This window comes from Maylandia zebra, linkage group LG11 (assembly GCF_041146795.1).
Source record: "Maylandia zebra isolate NMK-2024a linkage group LG11, Mzebra_GT3a, whole genome shotgun sequence".
Lineage (NCBI taxonomy): Eukaryota > Metazoa > Chordata > Actinopteri > Cichliformes > Cichlidae > Maylandia > Maylandia zebra.
The window spans coordinates 25,409,995-25,429,089 of NC_135177.1; the positions used below are offsets into that span (position 1 = coordinate 25,409,995).

Here is a 19,095-nt window from a genome sequence, read left to right on the forward strand (position 1 = left end):
TGTCACTCCTATCAGGTAAGAACAGGAAACTTTGCATGGGCTCACCAAAACTGGAAACAACTGGTTTCTTCAGCATGACTGCAGTCAAATGGCCTCCACAGTCATGAGACTTCAGTCCGATAGAGCACCTACTGGCATGTAGTGGAACGGGAGATTCACATCATGGATGTGCAGCTGACAAATCAGCAGCAACTGTGTGATGTCATGATGTTAATATGGATAAAAATCTCTGAGAAATGTTTCCAGCACCTTGTTGAATCTGTGCCATGAAGAATGAAGGCAGCTCTGAAGGCAAACGGGAGCCCAACTTGATACAATTCAATGAGCTCTTTCTCCAGTTTCTAATCTCATTTATTACAGCACAATGATCAGGTTATAAATTATGGTCTTCATTAGAGTCACAAAGGAGGGTGATTCAGAAAATGCTTTGGGGCGGGCTTACATTGTGAGTGACAAGTCACTACTGCACGAGAGATCCACGCCCTGCTTGTCGTGTCTGCTTCCAAAACACCAAGATGGTGACAGCAGAAATACTCGAGACTTCACTAACGGGATGGTTGTCATCACTGTGTCTTTGTCCTTCTTTTATATGCAGTCTATGGATATGATGCAAAAATGTGGCTCAGAGATCAGTGTATAAATTGAATCATTCCACCCCTATTAAATACATGACAGAATATGCCTACACTCTCTGCAAATCCTAATTTTTCCACCAAACTTTTTGTCCACTTCTCTGCAAAAACGAGTTGGTATAATTTGTTTTGCAGCTTTTGACTCCTCACACCAGCCACGCGAAACCGTCCAAGAACAGAAGGGCACTTACATAAAGAATTAGTGGGACCACTGAAGTCTGAACACATCCCTCGGCAGTGTTAAAAGGGTAGTTTTGACAAACAAAAAGCTCTGACATTATGAAAAATTGATTCAATCACTGAGATGCTTTCATTATCTTTCCAGCAGTTAGCCAGCGGTCCCCTGGTTTCCTGAAAGTAAGCTGAATTCCTTGTGGACTTGTCATTTCATTGAACCAAGAGAGCTTTGAAATGGCATCAGACACCTTTTTCAGTTTCGATCATCTGTTGAATGGGTAGATAAGAGCCTTGTCTTTTACCGGGCTTTTTCTCTCATAATAATTAGAGGCGGCAGATCGCCTGATAGTTACCGTGTGGGTCAAAATGCACAGCTTTTATTGGTGGAGGAACTGAAGAGTGCATTTTTGTGTAACATATTTGGCTTGAAGGTGATCTTTACAAGGTTATCGCACTCACAGACTCTGACCCACTTGGCTGCGCTATCTATCGCCGTGGAGCTGGTTGCCATGGCTGCCGAATAGGTGCTAACTGCCACTCAACAGGCTTGTTCCACACTCTGAACAACTGTGTGGGTGTGTATGTGACACTGTTTGTGTGTGTTTGATGTCATTTTTCTGAGTGTTTGGTTCACTTTGTCTGTACATGTGCGGCAGCGCAGGACTGTGTGTGTGTGTGTGTGTGTGTGTGTGTCTGCACACAGGCAGTGGGTTTTGGGTTACTTGTATGAATGTCAGCGTGTGCTTTTGTGTGCGGCGGCTCTGCTGTGGCGCTGCAGAGGTTAAACATCAGACAATGTTTACCGCTCAGCCCACTTGTTTTATTCATCATGTTTACACCAGTGTAAAGTGAATTCTGTCTTTTATTTTTTATTTATTTTTTTTGGCAGCAAAGTAAGTAATGCGCAAAGTCACACATTTTGCTTACACCCACCATAGATGCAGATCCTAATTAAGGCGTGTATTTAGAATCGGGTCAGTTTTGCAACAGCGTCCTAATGGCTTTAATCTAATTTATCCGTCTTTTAGCCAGATATTCTGTTAAATGAGTCAGAGATTTTTGGGTCATTTCCGATGAATCCTTCTCTCGCTGTGCCTGGGTCAGTACTTGCTATCTGAGCCTAATTCCATTATGCAGTTTTCATGAGATGGATGAGGTTATGGACAGCGAGCACTGAGCACAAGGAGCAGAAGACGGTGGCAGTGTTGGAGCAAGATGGATAAAGACAGAGAGAAGTAACTAGAGCACAGGGCTAAGACAGGAGAGATAGAGAGGTTAGAGCTTCTCTGCGCGAGAGAATATGTGAACGAGGGAAAGTGAGAGAGGGGAGTAGAGGAAGCTGTAAAGTGCATTGATTTTTTTTTCTTCTTCCCCCTCCTTCCTCAAACTAATTAAAGTTTTGGCCTGGTTCAGTGATTACCCCACTGCTTACAGAGGCTTTCTCCTGCTGAAGGGCTCTGTGTGCTACCTCTTCCCTCCTCTGCTCCTTTCTCTTCCCTTCCCTTTGTCCCACAGATGCCTGCCCCACCATTTATTTACATAGCTAGGGGTTCTTTACTATGGAATTACAATTAGGAGGCATCAGAGCTGAGTTTCTAGTAAAGGCTTATTCCACCCATGTTGTCAAGTGAGTCTTGACATTGGTTGGACTCATATTCAAGAGGAATTTGCTTGAAGTGTTTTAAGTACTTTATTCCAGTCTTTCAGCTTCTCTTTCTGCCCATCTTCTTTTATTTTTTTTGCCATAGGTTTTCATGATTATTGCATGTCCAGTTTTGCTATTGGAGTGTAAGATTTTCCATTTTTCGAGCACATGCTGTTGTACTCAAAGTGCATAGTGTACATTACGCAGAGATCCGAAAAGCATTAACTGAAGGATGAGACAACGCAGGCAAAGTGCATTACAAAGCACTCAAAGAGCACATAACTCTGCTGAGGCTGCACGACCTTCTGAATTTATTATTCTATTAATAAAATGTTCGGAAATTTGTCATGTTGATTGGTTGATGGCGTCCATCAATTTTGGAGGATACCTAAAACCTGTCTGGGAATATTAGGGCTTTGAACAGAAATAAATTTCCATTGAGGCAGACTCACAAGAACCAAGTTGTGTGTGTGTGTGTGTGTGTGTGTGTATGAGTTATGTTATGTCCTCCTGCTGCAGAAACATAGACTGCACAAATGGCTTTCGGTTTTGCATCCTTTCGATATAGATTTATATACAGATAACTGCATTTCTTTTCTGGTTGCAGTAGTATGATGCATTTAAATGCATCAATCCATTTATGGTCTTTATCAATATTTATCAGTTTTGTTAAAATATTATCGAGGAAAACATACAGTACTGTGCAGAAGTCTTGAGTCACCCCTCATTACTTAATGTTGCTAGGAAAATGGGAAATAGGTGCAGAGATTTGCTCAAACATATGTATTCATATGTTGCTCATATACATCCCGAGAACCAGCCTATTCATTTATGTCCTCTTTGGGTTGTATCTTTTGACCTTATTGAGCTACCCTACCCCTAAGTCACCTAAAAGTTCAATGGGAAGGTTTGTTTTCCCTCTGTTCTCAGGAGTATATGCATATGTATGTTGCACATATATCTTTGCAAGTACATGATAATGTAAAGTCTATGAGGCAAAATTGAGTTTGTGCAATTCTAGAGAGCTTAAAGTTAATATTTAGTGTGACCACTTTCAAGCTTATGATTTCTTTCAGTAGTCTTCAGGAATAATTCTCCAGGCTTCTTGGAGGACATGCAAAGTTCTTCTTTGGATGTTGGCTACCTTTTATTCTTCTCTCTTCCAAGCTGATCTCACACTGCTTCAGTAATGTTGAGGTGTGGGCTCTGGGGAGGCCAGTCGATGACTGATAGCGTGCCATTGTGTGTTTTTCTGTCTGGGTATGGGTAAAAATTCAAATTTGGATTAATCACTCCACAAGACCTGTTATCACTGATATTCAGTCCATTCCTGAGTAATTTGTTGTACCTCAGCCTTGTTTAACCTTTTTAAGTATGGCTTCTTGACAGCCACCCGTCCACTGACGGCATTTCTGACGAGGCTTCAGTGAACAGTGGATGGATCAGCTTCATCTCTCAGGTCTTGGTTCAGATCTTTGATGGATTTTTTTTTTAAATTTCTTAACAATATGACTCTCTGGTACTGTTCATCAGCTTGAGATGTTTTTTTAGTCCTCCACTTCCTTTATCTTTCTTGAGGACACACTGCACACCATGCTGACATTAAGAATCAACCTGTTGGTACAAAAATACAATTTTATGCCTGTCAAACTATGTTATCTTTGCCATGTTTCATAGGTTTACCTGACAAATGGGAACGATTTTCTATGCTGTTGTGTCAGGCTGCCAACAAAGTGCCTAAAGATACAATTTAAGATTAGTTTTTGCTAATCCCAAAAAGTTGAGTCTGTTAATCTGGACATGAGTTAGAAGTCTTTTGAATGGTTTGAATGGTTCATAGGTGTGTGTTAAGTAACAAAAAACATTCATGTGAAAGCTCCCAGATACAAGGACTAGACTGAAAACGAGTGACAAAGCAGCCAATGTCCAAAGAAAAACTTCAAAGGACTTTCAGGAGAATTATTGAAGAAAACCATGTTAGCAGATTACAAGATAGTCTATCTCCTTGGAAGCAAAGCATAAAGAAACGAGGGCTGATTCAAGATTTTTTTTCACAACACCGTAAATATAAAATCTAACTACATGTAGTGAAGATAGAGGTGAAAAATAACACAAATCCCCATAACTTGTTAAAATGCATATCTGCATCTTTTATGCACGTCCGGATTGATGGAATAACCTCTGCATAACAATTGTCCCGAACATCCCTGGGTGTAAACAGACGTACCCTGAGCTGACAGATTCATCTGGAGTCATAGATTTATTGGAAAATAAATGCAACCTTTGAGTCACAGTTGAGGTGTCGCGAGAGCACGGTGGCACTTATCAGCATCGAAAACAAATCACTTGTTTTCCGCATAATTCTTCTCCATATTTCTGTAAAATGCCGTATGTCAAGTAGGTTGTTAACTAAGAGGGAAACAAACAAACAAGGCAGAGCTGATAAGAAAAATCTTTTTTGTCGGAATTACAATAGATAAAAAAAAAAAGTCCTAGTGAGAGATATGGTTAATGGGAACACGCGGCAGACTTCATATTAAATGATATTTCATTTCCTGGGGATTTAGACAACCCATCAATCATGCTTTGCAACGAGACACTAATATATGACCATTCCAGGATAAATCAGATTTTCAAATGTCCTGCATTGGTTACGTTTTGAAAAACACGAGTCGTATCTACTGATACAGACACTGATGCGCGCCTCGTCCCTGTTTTCGTTCTCCCTCAGGCCTGCTGAGATTGGAGGAACTGGTTCGCCGCTTTCTCATCTCCCGGGAGACCCTGTCAGTCAGGATGCTAGATGACAACCTGGACCCTACGCCTCTGCTGAAGGAGATCCGTGACGACAAAGTGGCCACGATCATCATTGACGCCAACGCTTCCGTCTCCTATCTCATCCTCAAGAAGGTGAGTTCGCAAACGTCAATACGTTCCCCAGAGCCACCTACACATTTTCAGGAGTCGAAGCTACTCTTGCATACAGTGCAAGCAGTATGTCTCAAGGGGGTTCGCGTATATCTCTCTTTTATGTACCCACATGAAGGGCATGCGGAGCTCACCATCTGTAAAATAATAAAACAACTCGCTCGGAGCTCCACAGGCTACACATTTGTTGTTGTTACTGAATTAACATCTATTTTTACCTTCTCTGCCCTCCAGAGCTGCATAGGGAACAATATTTATGCGTGTCTGCCAGCAACGATCACTTACATTCTTATGAAAGTATTTGACAAAAGAACATCTTTTGCTGGGATGTGGTGCAGATGTTACCCAAGCTTGTTCTGATTCATGGTACGGCTTGTAACGCCGATAGCCAGCACAGTGAGTCATGGCTTGAATGTGTATGGGATGTTTTTACTGGGTATATTTGAGCCGCTGCCCGCCCTCAGCGAAATGTCCTAGTGTTAGCCTGATGATGTAAAACTGTGATTAACGTATGCTCTCTCCACCCCCTCCCCACTTTTCTCCCTCACACCCTCTCCCCTTTTGTACCCCGACTGCTTCCTTTCCTCTCTGCCTGTCCAGTAGCTCTCCTCCTTTGCCCCCTCTTTGCCTTTATCAATCCGTCCATATCCTCCATTATTCTACCGTTTCCGCATTCTCCACTTGTTTGATCTTATTTCCTCTCCCTCTCTCTTTTTGTCTCGCAGGCGTCAGAGCTTGGGATGACATCAGCATTTTATAAGTACATCCTCACCACAATGGTAAGAGTACGCAAATTGTTCCCCTTCCCTTCTTCTGTCCTCTCTTCCTTCATTTTTCCTCCTTCCTCTCTCCTGCTTTTCCTCCTCTTTCTGTCCCTTTATGAGCCAGCAAAGGTGTTAACAGGAAGAAAGTACTCAATAGGTGGAAGTACAGAGAGGTGAGGGAAAAAAAGAGAGAGGCGAAGAAGAAAGAAGAGGGAGACATTTGAAAAACGAATTACTGTATGAAGATGTGGATGTGCAGAGGAGGATGGTGGGAGGAAAAGAGAAAATAAAGTGGGGGTCTGGGGTGGAGGTGATGACAGATGTGATGTGCCCTTTTTCTTCTGCCACCCGCCACCTTCCCGAAGCTTGCGGTGTTTTCATCCTTCTCCTTGATATGCTCCCCTCCTTTTCAAGCGTTTGAATAAATGTACCATTTTATGTTGCGCGTCTGATTTTTATTTTTTCACTTTCCTCTCTCTGCCCTCTGTGCGGGATGTGGTCCTGTGCTTTTAGATGTACTTGTATGCATATTACTTTGAAAAAAAAAAAGAAAACTCTGTTCCATTAACCTCTATTTTCCTTGTATCTCAGTCTCCGCCTTTCTTCTAGCTCTCCATCAGAGATTAGATGCTGTCACTCCCCGTAGCCTCTTTTTTTCTTTACCACCCTCTTCTATTGCACAGTATTTTTCTTCTGTGCTAAGATTTGATAGCCTGTCAACATCACCCTGTCACACACCTCAATTTTCTCTTTTTCCTGCAAACACCCTCCCCACTCCTCCTCCTCCTCTTCCTCTGTAGGACTTCCCCCTGCTGAGACTGGATGACATAGTCGATGAGCAGTCCAACATTGTCGGCTTCTCCATGTTTAACACCACCCATCCCTTCTATTTGGAGTTCATCAGGAGCCTCAATCTGTCTTGGAGGGAGGGCTGTGACCTAACGTACCCCGGCCCTGCGGTCAGTATCTCGAGCCCATGAGTACTCATGCGTGCACGCTATTAGAGCTAATTTTTAATGCTTTGTTTATATGCCACACAACATTAAGCTACTTTATTCCTCACACTGATTCATGGAGCACTTAAACGACTCCAGCTAGTCTTTTGCTTGTATTTAATGGGTATTGATGTATCCATCTTTGTTTCCTCCCCATTGGTTTACTCGAACCTCTACATCTTTTCCCTCCTCTTCTTATTTTCCTGCCTTCTCCCCCCCCCCATTCCTTGTTAATCTTTCAATCCTCTCTGCACCTCTAATTCCCGTTAACTCTTTTTTTCTCTTTCTCTCTTCTTGTTTCTATCCATCTCACTTTTCCCCCGCCTCCCCTCTCCACCTTCCACAGCTTTCTTCAGCGTTGATGTTTGACGCTGTGCACGTGGTAGTGGGGGCAGTGAGGGAACTGAACCGCAGTCAGGAAATTGGAGTGAAGCCACTCAGCTGCACCTCACCTCAGATCTGGCAACACGGGACCAGTCTTATGAACTATCTGCGCATGGTAAAGCTCCATATTTACTATATGTCCAAAGCAGGAAACAAGATGTAACATCAGTTTAATCTTCTTTTTACATTCACGCTTTTCTTAACATCCTTGAGTAAACTGCGACTCCTATTTATTAACGCTAGTAAGATTAGTGTTGCTGCAATTAGCATTTATTTTTAGAGTAGGTTAAACTTGAGAAAACACAGAAAATACTGTTTTAAAATTGCTATTCTACAAAGCCTCAGGTGACATCTTCAATTAGAGCTTGAAACAGTTACCGCACTTGGAGTACTGAGTCGATGGAAATAAACCTACCATAATTTTTATAGCCAGTTAATTATTGGAAAGACTAAATATGAGCTGTTTCCAGCCATAAAAAATTGAGGATTTTCCTTATGTGAAATTAAACTGACTCTTAATGTTTGGGAATGTTGGTTAGCAAAAACGAAATATCATTTTGTGACCATCTGCCGCTCCCATCAGCGCGTTAATGATCCACCCCACTCGCTGCTCACGATGTGGATTTTGATCTCAGACACACACCTGTCACATTTTGTGCCTGTAACTAGGTTACAGTGTTGAACAAATTATTCAAAACCTCCTTTATGATGTTTTCTGCTAGAGCTGAGTTCTCCAAGACTACATTTGGAGAACACACACAGAGAAAAACAGACTCCCAGGGGAAAAACAACAACAAACAGTTAGTTTGATAAGTATTTGGACAATAACACAATTCTTGTGATTGTGTCTTTGTACACCGCCACAGTGGATTTTAATTCAAACAATTAAAATGCGATTGAAGTATAGACTTTAAGCTTTAATTCACAGGGCTTAACACAAATGTCACATTAATTGTTTAGGAATTACAGACACTGTCAAACACAGTTCCCCTTGTTCAGAGGCTTAAAAATAATTGGATCAAATAACACAATTTCAAATTTGAGAATTGCTTTTAATACATGGCTGAAAATCCTTTGACTCCCAGATATCTGGAACCCATGGACATCACCAAATGCTGTGTTTCCCCTCCCGGGATGCTCTGCCATGGTTTATCTGGAGCCACCTACACTTGCTGCTTGTTTGTGGGGCTCCCTGCACTTGGTTTTACCTTCAGTGACTGAAACACTGCTCTGATGACCTGTGATCACGAGATTTGGAGACTTGGCTACTCACAAATATCCTATTTCTTTGCCTTGGAAACTCTTGGGATGCTTTTGCAGTTTGCTTCGGGTCATTATCCATTTGCGCAGTGAAGGACCGTTCAATCAGTTTTGCAGCATTAGGCTGAATCTGAGCAGAGAGCGTAGCCCTGTACACTTCAGAATTCATCCTGCTACTTCTATCTGCAGTAACATTATCGATAAACACCAATAATGTGGTTCCCATGGCAGCCATGCATGCTCATGTCGTATGCTTCAGATGATGAGCTGTTTCTCTCTTCAATACTGATGAAACAAGTTCTTCATGTTTCATCAGTCTGTAGAATGGTTTTCAAACCAAACTCTTTCAGATGTTTTCTCTCCAATCTTGCCTTGTTGTTCTTGAGTGTAACCAGTAGTTTGCAGCTTGTTGTAAACCCTCACAAAGGTCTCTCTTGATTCTGTCTTTGATAATGACACGGCTATTTCCTCAAGAGTTGTCTTGATTGGTTTGATGTTGTGAAGTTGCTTTTCTTAACCAAGGAAAAAATATGCTCATCTACTTTATCTGTCTTTCAGGCCTATTATTAATAATGATGATAGTAATAAAAACAATAATGACAATAATAGCTATTTTATAGCACTTTTTACCATTGCAAAGTGTTTCACAGTTCGAATAAAAACCATGAATTAAAGATAAATATGAGTGTTGTAGCATACAGACACGTAGTCAAACACTCGGTCTTGCATTCATTAATACAAACACACTTCCATACACACATTAGATGTAAATTATGGCCAAAGAAAGATGCTTTTTCAGATCACCTCTCTGACTTGCATTGGCATCTCGTTGGACCTCATACTGAGAGTTCAAGAAAACGGATAAAAACTACAATCAACCTCCACTTTTATCTGCTTAACTTGTCAAAGGAACACGGCTCATCTGGCAATGTAAACTGCTTGTCAAGCATCCAGTTACCTTTGGACCTCTGAAAATGTTAATGTAATACTTATTTAAACTCCTTGAATTAAAGCTGAAAGTCTGCACTTTAGTCACGTATTGAATGTTTGATTTAAAAGCCTCTGTGTTTGTGTAAAGACCCACAATTACAAAATTCTCCAAAAACTCGCTACAAAAACTTGGTACTTTGTAGCATATAAAAAAACTGAATGAAAAATCCAATAAATAGACTTATTCAATCTCCAAACATAGGTGTAGTATAAAGACACGCCACAGCAGTTTCTACACCATCAAGATCACATTTTACCATAAAGACACACAAAAGAAACAGACAGATAAAAATGATGGCTTCTCCTCTTCATAGTGATTAAAAGCAGAGAAAAGCAAAGATGCTACCACTTGAGAAGGGATTGCATTAGCAGCATGTGTTCAGAAAAGACTCATAATTATTCATGACTCGTCATTTTGTTTAGTTTTCTTTTAACTGAAATATTGATAAATGAGAAGAGTACAGCTGAAATGTGTATCATCCTCATCTCATGTTGCATGTAACCTCTGTGTTTTGTTGTTCTTTGTCATCTCCCATCTCTGGTCGTCTGTTTCTCTCATCGACGACCTGTTGTCAAGGCAGCTCGAGTCTCATCTCTCACTGCCCCCGCCCCACCGGCCCGACATCTGTCTTTGTTAGTCAACATCATGGTGTGCTCCATCTTCAGCGCTGCGCCATTCATCATAGTTCTCGCTTACTGTGCCAGCACCTGGCTTTTGAAGAGAGGGAGCTGAGCTGTGAGCTGCAGGTCTGAGTCTTATTAGAGAGCTCTTGACCCTCTCTGCTGCTCTGCCTGAGCCTCTTGTCAGTCAGTTTCTCCTAGTTGATCCAAAACTGATCATCCTTGTCTAGTCCAGCCTCAGATGCTTTCTCTGCCTGTCTTAGTCTTTTTCCCTCTCTTTCCTCCTGATCACTGGTGATACTTTCTGTCTAACCATGACCGCTAGTGAGAAGAAGTATGTTTGCTTTATGCAGAATGCTGGCTTAGTTTATTTCTCCACATCTTTTCATGTTTTCTGTGTTCTCCACTCTCTGTTTTTCTTACCTTTCCTTCTCTCCTTCATGCTTCTGTCATACTTCCTCACCTCACTCTCTGTCTACCTGCCAGGTGGAGTACGATGGTTTGACAGGGCGAGTGGAGTTTAACAGCAAAGGTCAGAGGACCAACTACACCCTGCGGATCCTGGAGAAACACAGAGGAGGCCACAAAGAGGTCAGAAGTCACCTGCTATCATGCAGCAGCCAGGTCACATTGCCCTCAAGTTCTGGGTTAGTTACAGGTCACTTGTCTCATTTCAGAAAGCCTGCAGCGGCGTTTAACACGAGGTCAGCTTCATCACAAACTCCACTGATAGCAACCATATCTTTACTCTGTGATATACGTTTTATCTGAGATGCGGCTCATGTTTGAACAGTGGTTTCAGTTTGAATTAAATCTACATTTCACTGATTACAAATGTGGAGTGTTAAAGCACGGGAGCTATTTTCCTAAAGATTTGCTCGATTATTTGTTTTCTGATCTAAAAATATAAAACCTCTGTGTCATAAACGACACATTTATTTTCTTTTTATGTTTACAAACAATAGCTTGACATTGGTTTGCAAAAATCTGTGTTTGATATTTGCCTTAAGCTCAGTGCACAGCAGACAGGTGTGCAGCTCTGCTCTGGTGTTTGTTTTTGTCTCGTATAGAACTGGATTTGCTTTAGGCTTAGTTTTAATCCGTATTTGATTTGGACTCTGTCCTTAATTGAACTCTGAGCTGGATTGTAGCTTGCAATAAGCTACACTAATGTGATCAATGATGGTTCCTTGAAAATCTTGTGCTCATCTTTTTTCACAGAAATGGATCAGAGGTGTAGGTGTAGTCTAACAATCAGATAGGTTTGAGTACATTAAAGGCTGGGCCATGAATCAATATCATCTCCCATTCCCTTTCAACAGAAATGTACCTTCACAGTACGGCCATGTTGGACAGGAGTAGAACCGAAGTTAGCAATTTTAATGAGCTAAGTTTTCACAGTGAAATGCAAATAAAGCACAGCTCATGTGGAGAACTCGGGGGACACTCAATTAAAACAATTAAAACAAAAAGCACACTCTTAACAGAAGTGTCAAAACCTACCTAACTTGTCTTGTTAAAATGAAGAAAAAATGAATTCTGTGCTCCCTTTCCTACTCTAAACAAACCAAGAGTACAGAATAGTTTTTCTAAACAAAGTGCAGCCTTAACTGTGGTAGAAGGAATATCAATGAGCAGAGAAAACAGGTTCACCATTGGCACGGTCTCCAGGGTGCAGCAACAGATTACAAAACTTCAAAGAGACTAGAATTCACTGACAAGCATCGTGCACCAAACTACAACCGTCCTCTCGAACAGAGACACGCTCAAAGGGGCGGCACGGTGGCTCTAAATCACAGGAACAAGTGAAGGCACCATTTAGCAGCACACTCTAATCAGCATTTAAAGCCAGAATATGGGAACAAACTAATTAATGCTAAAAGTGAAAACATATATTTAATGTGCCCCTGCTTTAACTTTATTTGACTGGCAGTATGTAGATATAGTTATTGGAAAGCAAACACTGAGTATTGTGGATGATACACAGCAATGTGTAGCAGGAAAAACACTGTGTTTACTTGACAATGAATATAATTGAGCAATAGTGTTTTTTTTAATTGCTGAATTTGTAATAATAATAAAAATAACTTTTTAAAGTCTCATGCTTCGAGTTTGATCTCTTGAACTAGTCAAGCACAGGCCACAGCAGATTAGTTTAGGCTAGTTGGACAATGCTACCAAACTGTTGGCAGGCCCAGCAGCAAATGAGGTGTTCAGGAGCATTTTGGTACATTATTGTGACAATGCAGTCCACATGAGTAAGCTAGAAGGAAAGGTGAGGGCAGGTGGAAATCTAAGTGCATTCCACCTGCATTCACTAAATGAAGTATACACACCACTGCAGCCTCCGACTGAGGGGGAATTACGCTGCAGTTCATTGGCTGGAGGAAACACTTCTTTTTCACCTCCTCTTAATGTCTTCCTGGGCTCTGCACTTGGCCTGCTGTTTTCCATGTTAACACAAAATGCCACCTGCTACATATACTTAGAGGTAGACTTTTACTTAGTTGAGTGTTAACTCGAGGTAATGAACATTTTAACTCTGCTCCTCCCCTCTCTCTGCACAGCGGCACCCACACTCCAGGCAGGCAGCGGTGGATCACAGATAAAAAAACTCCTCTTAAATGTCAGGGCAGGATAAAGAGTGTCACAGGAAAGCTGTGATTCTGTCTGTGGAGTCATTACCTCTTCTTTGACCTATTGAAAGATGTACAGTAATATCTCCTGAAGAAATGCCTCTGCGAGCTGCTTTTCCACCCAGCGGATTGGTTAGGTCATAATCACACACTTATGTACCTAAGTGACTTTACAGTCTCCATAAAATGGAAATATGGGAACAGTATTTATGCAATTTAAAAAAGGTGTGCGTAAGGGAAAAAAAAAATTACAGTGGAACTTCTGATCATGAATGCCTTTCATTACCGCCTTTGCCATCTTGTCCCAGCTCATTGCTCTGCTTATAAACAGGAGCTTTTTTTCCCAAAGTGGTGCATAGTACTGCGAGTACATATACGGCTCCGTGGGGAACAATTAACTCGTTATGCATATGCAGAATCTAACAGTGCGGAGCCCAAGTCCCAAAACATGAAACGTGCAAAAGGTGTTTTTAACAATAAAACAGCTGCTGTATATTATTTATCTAACAATAACAGCTTATTTTTTGTCACGCTTCTTCTTCATGTTAGATCGGTATCTGGTACTCAAACAACACCCTGGCAATGAACTCCACCAGTCTGGATATTAATGTCTCAGAGACGCTGGCAAACAAGACCCTCATTGTCACCACCATACTGGTAAGGTCACGGCTGCTCTCTGACGCTCCACATTAGTGAGATCAGAGTTGTTTTTTTGTTGCTTCCCAGGCTGTGCCGGAGCTCGTGCTGTGTTGTGGTCTGTTTCTGATAATTTTGCTGTCGCCGCTGTAACTGTCATAGAAACTGACAGATCACCGAGGGAGATGTGTAACTAAAAACCAGACTGCTACAGTCCTGGTCTACTGATTATGTCCAAACCCAATAAGCTGTCTCCTTGTAGGGTTTGGACATATGATTGATATCTACAGGTTGGTGTAGAGATGTGAAAGAAACACCCAGAAAGATAGATTCAAATTCACTGAATCCTAAAATACTGTTAACATCCTGTGATAGCACACTGTGTTAGCTAATTAGCCTTTTCTAAATCAGTCTGTTGATTGTTGATGATGCGTAACTGTTGAAGCCAAATTTCATAACAGCGAACATTACGCCGTTTATGGGGGAAATTAAAAATAAACATGGAAAACATCTGAAGCAGCTCGAGCTTTAGGACAAAACAAGAAAGAACAAAAAAAGGAAAGGAAAGGGAAAGAAAACATCTTGTTTCTGTTTCTTGGGTTGTGTCAGATATGAAGATGTTTAGCAGTAAAGAAAAAGCCATTTTGCTGTATTCTCCCAAGATGTAGACAAATTCACTGTTGTTTGTGTGTTAGAGGGTTTGGGCTGGTTTAGACACATGATGCAAGCTTTATGAAACAATTGTTGTTGTTTTTTTTTTTTATGTCAATACATTTGGCGCACTGCTCAGATCTGCAAGAACACCGCCTGCCTTCCCTTGATACCCTGGTTTTTCTGCGTCGATCCATTTCGTGGCTAGACAGTGGTTACTGAATGGTTTTTTCTACCCTTACCTATGTCTGTAGCTATCTTCCACAATCCAATTTATGTCTTTTAAACCAATTTAGTATTGGACTTCCATAACTGTAGGGGACTCACAAGAGGGAGATAAAAATGGTCTAAATTGATTCTGCTCAAGCTGAGATATCTTGACTTTTAGCACTGGGCAAGCTCCAAGAACAACAACTCTAAAATTCCCAAGATGCATCTGTGTATTGTTCTTTAAAAAAAGCTTTCTAGCCTTTTCAGTTAGGAAAAACTAATTAATGCACCTTTTGATAAGTAAAATGATTACAATGTTAAATGTCTTCTCTTTTAAGTGCCTTTAATTTGAAATGACTGCCAGAGTTATCTTTGAAGACACAAATTCAGGCTTTTACAAAATTGTCTGTGATTCCTGTTGGGTCTGTGTTTCCACAAACCCCGCTAATTCTAGAGACTTATTCATCATGAAGAAAACAAGACAGTCGATCGATCCATTACTTGCACAAGGGAGGCCTCGTCTGTGTCCAGCACGACAAAGAACCCCAAAATGGTGGCCTCCTCTCGCTGCCTTTTATTGACAAACTTCAAACAATAGTTTACAAAGCACCTCCCCTTGCAACCCCCCTTTGGTTACAAAGACAAGGCACTGTATGTAAATGTATACAGTGTGTGTGTGTGTGTGTGTGTGTGTGTGTGTGTGTGTGTGTGTGTGTGTGTGTGTGTGTGTGTGTGTGTGTGTGAGACCTCCTGCTGACCAAAGGGTCATAAACCCAGGAAGCTTACATCAAAAGAAACAGATCTTTCAGATAGGATGTATCTACAATAAAACCTCCCCCAGCACAGAGTGGCTGGAGAGGTGGTCAGAATCAAAGGAATGGCTTTGATCCTACTGCTTAAACTAAGACTGTACAAATTTAAGAAACACAATGGCAACATTCAACAATTAGACTTAACAATTCCCTAATAGAAAAGTGCTGGCATTCCCATGTCGCTGGAAAAATGGTTATTTGGCTTGTTGCGAAGAACACAATACCATACGTGACTGTGGAGTAAATATAAAGCCAGTTAGCGCAGAATAGCATAGCATAAGTATTGAGGTTTCTCACATGACATCATGGACACATTACGCCACCATACTGGATGTGAGAAAACTACTGGTTGCTAGGGAAACCTGTATTACCAGACTGGTTGCCTGTACTGTAGTTCCTGTAGGTTTCTGGCTTTTGCTGGATGAAATTGGTTGCAAAGAAGATGGTGCACCAAAAACTTTCTAGTGATTACTTTGTTTCTTAACAGGTTGCCATGGATGCCTGTAGCTTTTCACATACTTGCTAGTACTGTACTCACCAAGCGGTAGTACAGCTTGATAAAGCCTGACACAAACCAGAAATAGAGATGGCTTGCCTTCAAAGTAATAAGTTTTGCCTCAGCACTGCAGTTAGCGTGTTTCAAAGGGCACAACTTTTACTCCATTTCCAGCTTGCATCCACTTTTCAGTTTCACTACAGCTTGGAGAGTAGCTGTACTGTGTTTGTAGGACGTCCGTCACTTCCATGCGAACTACAACTGCAGCAGAATGCAAGTTGTTTTTCCCCCCAGAGCTGGGTTTGGTGATTTGGCAACTTCTAGCAACCACTTGAAAATGACATGAGATGAGATGATGAGATAGCCTTTATTTGTCAGTTGCAGTTGCCCACAACCGAGATGACAGACCTTGCCGACCGTACATACAATACACAAACATCACATTGGGGAGACAGGTCAGGCTAGGTAGCAAGGGAAAAAAAAACCTCGAAATGTGTAACACAAAAGGATAATACAGGAATCCACAGGTATCAACACACCATAACACAATAAAACACAGACAAGCAACATGGAAGAGTATTCCAGTGTGTACAGCTGATCTGGGACCGCTGCAATCTTCTATTGCGCCTCCAGCTGATCCGGTGTCCACATCGGATGGGGGGTAAGCATGGGAGGAGGCGTTGGATTCGGGGGAGGGAGGGTGATAGTGAGGGTGTATCAGTATCAGTGTACATGTTTTGTCCGTGTTCAGCTGAGAGGAAGTGTCACCACGTCCGGCTAAGCAAGGTCAACAGTGTCCAGTGGACCCAGGTGGCCTTGAAGGAGGTACAAAGAGTTCTGACAACAATCCTTTTATCATGGGAAGAATTTGTTGTTCCAGTCAGCTTCAACCTTGGCAGGCCTTCAGCTGGCGCCAGGGGGGCTGCATGAGTGGAGATGGTGAATGTTTGAGTTTAGTGCGAACAACTGCATCCAATTTTTACAGTTGGTCTAATGTCCGTTACTGGTCACCAATTATCTCAATTCCCGTTGTTCTTCTCCAAGATCTTATCCATATTGCGTTCAAAACTCAGTCTGAGTACTCACACCCCTGCCAATCGTCTATCATGTCGGCCAGCCTTATGGGATTTTGAACAGCTGTAGCCACTTCCTGTTCTTTGATAAGCAAGACCAAGCAGGTCCAAGCCAGCTTCAATCAGCCCGAACTCTGTTATTGTGGTTCCAAATTGGTAGATGTCGTTCATTGTCCTCCATCGAGAGTGTCGCCAGACACACGACGCAACCGACCATCGAGTATCCGGCAGCAAATGTCTCCGCAGGACAATCGGGCTCTTCCAAGCCCAGCAGGGTGTCAATTCCGTTACGGGACCAGTTGATCAAATCCATAATTCTTTAGGTTTTAGAGAACAAGACTGGGAAACTCTTTGAGGGTTAGAGTTAGACGAGATTAGACAAACACATAGAAGCAGCAGCTGGGAAGATAAGAGAGGGAGAGGGGGAAAGATGCGTCCGCCTCCTCCGAGAGCCAAAGAGAATCAGGGAATACTCATTTTCCCTCATCTGGTGGTTGCCATATGGTCTAGGCCCAAGTGACTGTGGGCTTACTCACTTGATCCTTCATTGTCACCATTATTGTCACACCAAAATAGCAGATAAGTTAACATTATGTTGTCAGTGGTCATCTTTCTGCATAAACCTCAATATAAGTGAACTTTGAATGAGTTGTAGGTGAAACTCATTGCGAGTTTCATCGTGTTTCCGGCCTTTTGCTTAGCTGTCTTTTATTTTAGTGAACTCAGCTCTGATCCAGGCAGATCAGCTGATCTCAGTGCTGGCCCTCTTTGGCTCTACTGTTCACCTGACACCCTCCTACACATCCAATTGGCTATTTCATTCAGGGCACGCCATTGAAGCTACTATAGCCTGCAGACCAATCCTCAGCAAATCCTCTCTTTCTTTCATGCTATATCTGACATAATCAGCGCTGTATCTTTCTTCTTTGATGCCTGCTTTGTTTTGTGCTGAGGTTCTTGCTGCTGTTCTGCGGGCCTCTGACGTTCCACATATGTGTATGAAGGATGGCCCACAACAGAGCTATGTCATCAAACATAAAATCCTGCAGATAGAAATATAAATCTCCCTTTGGCTGTAGTGATCCTGACTTAACACTCTAACTTTTTTCCTTTCTTGTGTGTCTTCATGCCAGAGAGCAAATAAGCATATTCCCCCAAACTTTCAAGCCATTGCTTTAATCTAGCAAATAATCTCTGATCAAGCAGATATTTATAGTTTTGGACTGAGACCTCGTCATGTGTCCCTCATGTTCAGGAGAACCCATATGTGATGCGTAAAGACAACTACCAAGACTTCCAGGGAAATGACCAGTATGAGGGCTTCTGTGTTGACATGCTGAGGGAACTGGCAGACATCTTGAAATTCTCCTTCAAGATCAAGCTGGTGGATGATGGCCTGTATGGGGCCCCAGAGCCCAACGGCTCTTGGACTGGCATGGTTGGAGAGCTAATCAACAGGGTGAGTACTCTCACTCCCTCTCCAAGTGTTACACACACACAAACACAGACACATGCACACTCCAGAAACACAGAAACATGCACTAATATTCTAAGCAGTTTCCCTACAAAAGGAGGCGTATAATGAACAGACAACTATGTATGCACACACTGCCACACCAGACACACACACTCACACTTGCTCTGTAGCCCCAAACCACAACTCTGCTGTAACTACCCATGTTTCAAATTGCCCTCAGAGGGGAGTAAGACTCTTATCTAGGACAAAAGCTGACTTGATAATTCCCCAAAAGAGAGTGGTAACATAGCCTAAAAATCGTCTGCACCATCTTTCCTCTCTGTAACACCCCCCCCCCCCCCCTCCCCATTTCTTTCTGTCCAGGCCTAGTGTGCCTCTGATAGACACTCTGGTTGAGGCAGGCTAATGAGAGCCCCTCTCTGCTTAATTACCATACGGTATACTTCAATTACCAGGCTGTGGTCCCCATGTGGGGCATGCCACACTGGTGCTCCCCCAGCTCTCCACGCTTCCTCTCTCCCTGCCCTCCCCACTGCCTGATCACTCAGCTCTAATTAGCGGTCCATGTTCATCAATTAGCTTTTAATGGAAGAGATGGAGAGGAGGCAGTGCAACCAGAGACCTGCAAGGTTTTATACAGGTGGAAAGACCAGTCACCCAGTGCTTACTCGCAATTAGCCTCATTTTTATGGTGGGTAATGGGTGTGA

At 42.1% G+C, this 19,095-nt stretch overlaps 1 protein-coding gene across 5 annotated transcripts in view; it reads left to right on the plus strand.

Moving 5' to 3' along the window:
• The window catches only part of grik5 (glutamate receptor, ionotropic, kainate 5), a 123,035-nt gene that overhangs the window by 74,921 nt on the left and 29,019 nt on the right, over nt 1–19,095 (plus strand). For all 5 annotated transcript variants that reach the window (XR_013100849.1, XM_076890093.1, XM_004550893.4 and 2 more), the window contains exons 8-14: nt 5,186–5,364; nt 6,108–6,161; nt 6,947–7,105; nt 7,488–7,640; nt 10,883–10,987; nt 13,582–13,689; nt 18,166–18,369. Coding sequence is in view for 4 of the 5 variants with exons in the window: in XM_076890093.1 (XP_076746208.1) it covers nt 5,186–5,364; nt 6,108–6,161; nt 6,947–7,105; nt 7,488–7,640; nt 10,883–10,987; nt 13,582–13,689; nt 18,166–18,369 (962 nt within the window). In the remaining variant the exon portion in view is untranslated. The remainder of the gene's footprint in view (nt 1–5,185; nt 5,365–6,107; nt 6,162–6,946; nt 7,106–7,487; nt 7,641–10,882; nt 10,988–13,581; nt 13,690–18,165; nt 18,370–19,095) is intronic.